Source organism: Diceros bicornis, chromosome 4, assembly GCF_020826845.1.
Source record: "Diceros bicornis minor isolate mBicDic1 chromosome 4, mDicBic1.mat.cur, whole genome shotgun sequence".
NCBI classification, from domain to species: domain Eukaryota; kingdom Metazoa; phylum Chordata; class Mammalia; order Perissodactyla; family Rhinocerotidae; genus Diceros; species Diceros bicornis.
The window spans coordinates 5721112-5727393 of record NC_080743.1 but is presented as its reverse complement, the minus strand read 5'-3'; the positions used below and the strand labels follow the sequence as shown (position 1 = coordinate 5727393).

At 40.9% G+C, this 6282-nt stretch overlaps 1 protein-coding gene across 1 annotated transcript; it reads left to right on the top strand.

Annotated features, from left to right (window-relative positions):
* The first annotated feature begins 3174 nt into the window (after window positions 1-3174).
* On the top strand, window positions 3175-5809 carry INSL5 (insulin like 5). Its single transcript, XM_058537041.1, has 2 exons — window positions 3175-3349; window positions 5336-5809. Exons 1-2 carry the CDS (start codon window positions 3175-3177, stop codon window positions 5566-5568), a joined length of 408 nt encoding a protein of 135 aa, XP_058393024.1. The 3' UTR covers window positions 5569-5809.
* The last annotated feature ends 473 nt before the right edge of the window (window positions 5810-6282 follow it).

Below are 6282 nucleotides of genomic sequence, written 5' to 3'. Positions count from 1 at the left end.
ACATATCCTTAGATGCCAGGTAGAAGTGACACGTGTCACTTCCACTCACATTTTATTTGCCAAAATATGTAACATGGCCACGTCCAACTTTAAAAAGCTGAGAAATACAGCCCTACCACGTGCCTGGAAGGAGGAGAGCTAGAAACATGTCCACTCTAGAAATTCCTGACTATCCCAGATATTAATCAATTTCATGTGAAAGAGTTTCTAGGGTAAAAAAATTTGGGAAACACTGAACGAAACAAAGTTAAAGAAGTTTCCTGACCATAAGTCTTCTCTGAGCGTTTACTATATTAATATGCATTATTAATCTTCAAGAAAGGGACTATTGCTATGGGATACTTCTTTTTCCGAAGACCATCTTCAAAGACTCACGTCCTGAAGAAAACACTTCAAGAAACTGTACTCTAAGGCTCTTCCTTTTTAGAGCTTATTTGTGGAAAGAGGAAAGGAAAGGAGAAGGAAAGAAAAGAATGAAGGAGGGAAAGAAAAAGACTAGAGCAGTGCAAATTTATGGATAGTTTAGAGATGGAAAGCTATACATAAAAGCCATCCATAGTAACTAGTGGCAACCAAAAATTATATCTTCCAATCTCTTGCATACGACATTGTTAATGTATTGAGTATTTATTAGGCATCATATATTATGCTAGGTGCTTTACTTATGTTAACTCATTCCATCCTCACAAAAACATAAAATGCACACTATTATATCCTCATAGATGAGGAAACTAAAACTCAGAGAAGACAATTATGTGTTCCAAGCCATACAGATAGGAAACTGAGTTACAGACTAGATGAGGAGGAAAAGTCATGTCAACCTCCAAACATAAAGGATTAAGTGCTCCAGTTAGAGGTACAAGCAACAAACTCTTGTTGGTCAAAAGACGGAAAGATAATTTTCATTTTGGCTATCCTCTCTGGCTGAACCTTGGGGTGTATGGAAGGAGTGATATTTGGGGGCCTGGAAGGAGAGTCTTACACGTCAGGCTGTTTGGATTTTATTCTCCAGGTAAGGCCAAGCCACTGAAAGTTTTGGAGGCGGGAGTAACAGAATCAGACAAGTACAGCAAGGCTTAGAATTTTAAGATCAAAGGAGCCCGGAAGTGATTCAGCCCAACTCTCTCAATTCAAAAACAGGGCAAATAGAGCGCCTCAATTTGAGGCTCCCCGGCTAGAGCTTGCGTTATTGCTGCCAGCTTCTTCATCTGGGTAGCTGACCTGCCTGCTTAGCTTGCCTCCATTTGATCATAGGCTGAGCTCAGGTCTTACTGGCCTCTCGTCTGCATCCTAAATTAACATGAGCCCTGATGAAGCCTTAAAAGCTGGCAGAAGAGGGGACCAGGGGGATCAAGTGGGGTCATAGCAGGTTTCAGAGGTACCAGAGTGCCTCTGACATCCAGAGTAGGGATCGTCACTCGGCTGAATACTTCTCTCTTGGGTTGTGCAGAAGCCCCGCCCGTCGTCACTGATCACAGTCTCACTGCGGTGCTATGTTAAAACTAGCATTATCAAGATGAGCCATATAAGTCTCCCAAGAAGGGAAGAGCCTGGTAATAAATGGCCGAATAATTGGTGATGTTGCGAGTGTGCTAGACTTGCTCGTGCAGATGCCCCTCTGGAGTTGATACATGACAGAGATTCATCTGCAATTTTGACCCATCAAAAGATGAGATCGCTCCATCTGATGTCAAAACCGTTCCTGCTGCTTTGATCACTTTCTTAACAAATGACCCCCCTTTGTCCCAGTTGAGGAAGCCAGAAACCTAAGTACCATTTCTCACTGCTGTCTCCCCTTCACCAAGCCTGATACCCAATCAGTACCAAGCCCTCCTATTTTTTGAATATTCATCTGCCCGGTCCTCTCTGCCTTGACCTTAGTTTAGGCCACCATCGTGTCTCATCTAAATTATTACAAAAGCTTTCTCTGTTTCTCCTGCCTCAAATCTTGTCTCCCTTAATCCATCCTCCATATTGCAGCCAGAGGGGTGGAGAAAGTAACAATTCTTTGAAGTAGTAGGTCTATTTTCAGAGTCAGAAATGCTTTCAATTAAAGCATCAATTATCTTGTTCTGTTTTCCAGCTTCCCTACAGAAGAACATCGATGTCACAGGAAGTATGGGTGATATGATCTTGATTACAGGCCGAAGTGAATATTTTTTAACCAGAGATTACAGACAAGGAGTCAACAAAATCAACTAAATAATTATTTGTTCAATTTGCTAAAAAGTGAGTCAACAATTCTTTAAGCTCCCAAACTCCAGCATTCACAGTTTATGGAAGAGCTATGCAAGAACCAGTGCTTTCAGAAGCTTTACCAGAGAGAAATCTTATTATTTACCTGTTTGGGGTTATGGATTTAATTTTCTATCAGAAAAATGTGTGTTGATAAAGACATACCTACATCATAGAGTGAAGGGTAACAAGGAAAATTCTAGTTAGAGGAATTCTCTTGAATTCTAAAGGAAAGTTCTCTTTTCTGGCCCATCCCAATGGTGAGGGAAGAAGGCAATCAACAATTATTGACTTTATTTTGTCAAGTAGGATACACATTATCTCATTAGCTCTATATCGTAGTTACTATCATCAGTACAATTTTATAGAGAAAGATCTTGGGGAGGTTAATATCTTGATTACAATTCTAGATCTGGTAAGTAAGAAACCAAGATTCAAACCCAAAACATGAAAACCCGAATTCTTAAGTGTGCTTTCTCACCGCTTTGACATAGCTAGTGCTTTCAATACTCACAAAACCCTTATGAGACAGGCTTTCCCATTCTAGAGACGTGCTTATTGAGGTTGAAAGAGTTTAAAACTTGCCCTATGTCTCTCAGTAAGTGGCAAGGCTGACGTTGAAACTCATACTTGGCTACTTCCAAAGTCTACATGTTTTCCTGATGTCTCCCAAGAGAGTGTTCTGTTTATTGTCTCATGGACGCAGCTAATGGTAAGTGATGGTGTTCAGAAGTGACTGAATAACTAGCAATAATCATAAAAGCTCATTAGCAAAACTTCATGGTGTAACTTATGTGCTTAGCAAATATTGTTAAAATGAGGTTCTGACCAATAAAATGTCTGGAAAGTTAGTATAAATTGGACAAGAGTGTGAGGGTAACTCCAAAACTTGATTTGGCAATATTCACTGTGTCAGATTCTCACTCAGTCCCCCGCAAAATGAAGGGCTGCGTTGTCACCTTATTTCTCCTCTCTGTCCTACTTGCCATCTCAGAAGTGAGGAGCGAGGAGTCCATGAAGCTCTGTGGGCTGGAGTACGTAAGAACGGTCATCTACATCTGTGCCAGCTCCAGGTGGAGACGGCAACTGGAGGGGCTCCCTCAGGTCCAGCAAGGTAACATGAACTCATGTGACGCCTTCATCTATTTTTTTTTCAGGCTTATTTTAGTAACTGTTTTTCTAATTACTGTTCAACCACTTCTCTATCAATTTCGGGAGTTAATTATCAAAATAAACTGAATTTGGTTTTGGAAAGAGGTGAGCTTGCTACCTTTCAAAATATAGGGACCTTGTTTTCTGTAGTCTTCAGCTTGAAATCATTTGATTGCATAACAACTTTGATGAGCTCAGCATCTGTGGCAGGTGCTCTGGGGCACAGAGAGAATCACGTGATTTCAAGGGGCATGATGGAGTAGCAAGGTTTTCACACAGGGATAGTTATAGACCATGATAAGTTGGAATTCAGGCAGGTGCCAGAAGGATGGAAGGAAGGAATCTAACTTTTATTGAGCACGTAAAGTGCCAGGCAATTTCACGTGCAACATTTCATTCAGCCTTCCCAAAAGGATCCTGCTGAGTAAGTAATATGACAATCACTTACCATTTTACCAAGGGCAAAATTGTTCACCCAGCTAGTAAGCAGTGTGGCTAGGAAGCAAACCAGGTCTTTCTGGCTTCAAGAGCAGAGGTCTTTTGTATTCTCTACTGCATCTCAGGTGGGGAAAAGACGATGGTGGTTGTTGTAGTAAATGACAGCATTGTGGAGGTGGTGGTATTTGACAGAGACCTAAAGGATGCACAGGATTTGAGGAGTCATGAGGAGTGGGATGAAGTGGGGTGGGAATTCTAGCCATAGGAATTGTCTGACGGAAATTGTGGAGGTGGGAATGAACCTAATAATGTGTTTCAGCAATAGTGAGGGAACTGACTTCACGGCATTCCTTCATTTTTCAATTCAAGTGGCTTAGAAGTTTGACTGGAATTCTGTCCATTAATCCGATATTAAAGTGTGGAATAGAATTTATTTCAGATTCCATTTTAATAATCAATTGTGTTTGTTATGTTTTATAATAAAAGGTAAAAAAGGAAAACGTGATTACGTAATAAATGTAGCAACCACATATGTGGTTGCAAAGGTTTCAATCTGGTTTAAAATTACTTTGGTAAACAAAAAGATTTTGGAAAATGACCCACAGTTTTCATATGTTGCTGGGCTAATGTCTTAAAAAATCATGAACTTACCATTCCCGCTTTAATGTTGAGAGGTTCGTAGTTACTAGATGTTAACAGAAATAATGAGTTTTAAATCTTAAGAGAGTAAGCATAATTTATCATTCTTTGGATTAGCAAACCAAATACACTAGAAAAAAATACATCCGGAATATCTTTGAAACACATGGGGCAGTGGAATGGGTGTCTGTCTGTATAAGGCTATCTCTTTTTGACATCACTGACATATAATACTGTTTATTTAACCTTTCACAGGCTTTCAGAGTGTTTTCCCATACATTATTTAGTTGATCAATTACTGGTTTACAATCAGCATTTATTCCTCTAAGATTCCCTGGTACCGCCAGTGTGCTAAGGTACTGATAAGTAAGTCTGAACGAAGTTAAAGTGAGAGAGGCTTATATGTGGACTTTGGGAACAACACTGATAAAAACAGTGGGGCCACTTTTTATTTTCAGACAGAGGTTTAAATCTCCACTTCCCTCCTTACCGATCGGCTTTGCAACACACAGGGTTGATTTTTGTTTGCATGTTTCTTGTTTATAGCATGTAACTAATCCCTCTAGAAGCTGCTGGTCGTTGAGCAGAGGTGGCCAGTAAAACAGAAGTCCAGCCCTGACTCGGCCACTCACTGGGTGGTTACGTCTGTCCTCTCTGCACTCACATTTCTCTTCTGTAAAATGAGGGGGTGGAGATGACTGAGTTCTCCCCAAAAGTCTAGTCTCTCTGAAACCCCAGAACAATGTTAAAAAGAAAATCATGTGTAGGATTCAATTTCCTTTCAGAAATCACATGCATTTCCCCCAAAGTAGAACTTGGTTGCTGCCTCTGTCAGGGCCCGCTAAGGAAGGATTGTTTTTCTCTTCCACAGCTGAGACAGGAAACTACCTCCAGCTCCCGAGTGAACTCGAGGTCTCCGAGGAAAGCAGAGCACAAAACCTCCCGAAGGTGGACTCCTCAGGGGAGGAAAGCCTTCAGGGTGGACAGCTGGCCACTGAAGGGCTTTGGGGGTCAAAGAAGCGTTCAGTGATGTCCAGACGAGACCTGCAAACGGTGTGCTGCATGGACGGCTGTTCCATGACGGAGCTGAGCGCTCTTTGCTAAGACGAGCGAATCCCCAGTGGCACACGTTGAATCACAGCGTTTACTACCCAGTACAACACTTACATCGTGTCATTACAATAATGGCTTTGGGGTAGGCAATCTTTCTTTCCTAAAAGTTGTGGAAGAATGGCTAAAACCACAATGAAGTCTGTTTTCTCCCTTTGCCAAGGTGAATGCACTGTTCTTTTCAAATTTTAACTAATTCTTTGAAATTTCAAATGCTCTGCAAAATTGCAATAAAAATGCCATAAACCAAGCTCACTGTGATTTTTCTCTTTTTAAGACAATTTTAAATAACTTTAAAATAGTAAACAAAAAATGCTAATGGTAGAAAAACCTAAAAAATAAGCATAAAAAGAAAATAAAAATCAACTATTACCTCACCATCCAGAAATAACTATCCACTCTGAACTTTGGGGTTATCGTATATTATTCCTGAAAATTTAAACATTGATTCATGGTCAAGTGTAAGAATCTAAACAAAGTGCTTTTCTCAAAGGACCTTCGAGTGCTCAGCAAATGTTTCCCAATGTCTTGCAGCCCTTCCACAGCCCACCTGAGAGTAGCCAGGGCCCGAATGTATCAGTCAGGTCCCGCAGGCAGCAGAAATCCAGAAACGTTTGAGTAATATGCTCCTGCCTTTCGTCGGAGTCGCCCTGGTTTTGCCTCCCTAGCGCTGAGATAAAAGGACGTTCCATTCTCATTCTGGAAGTT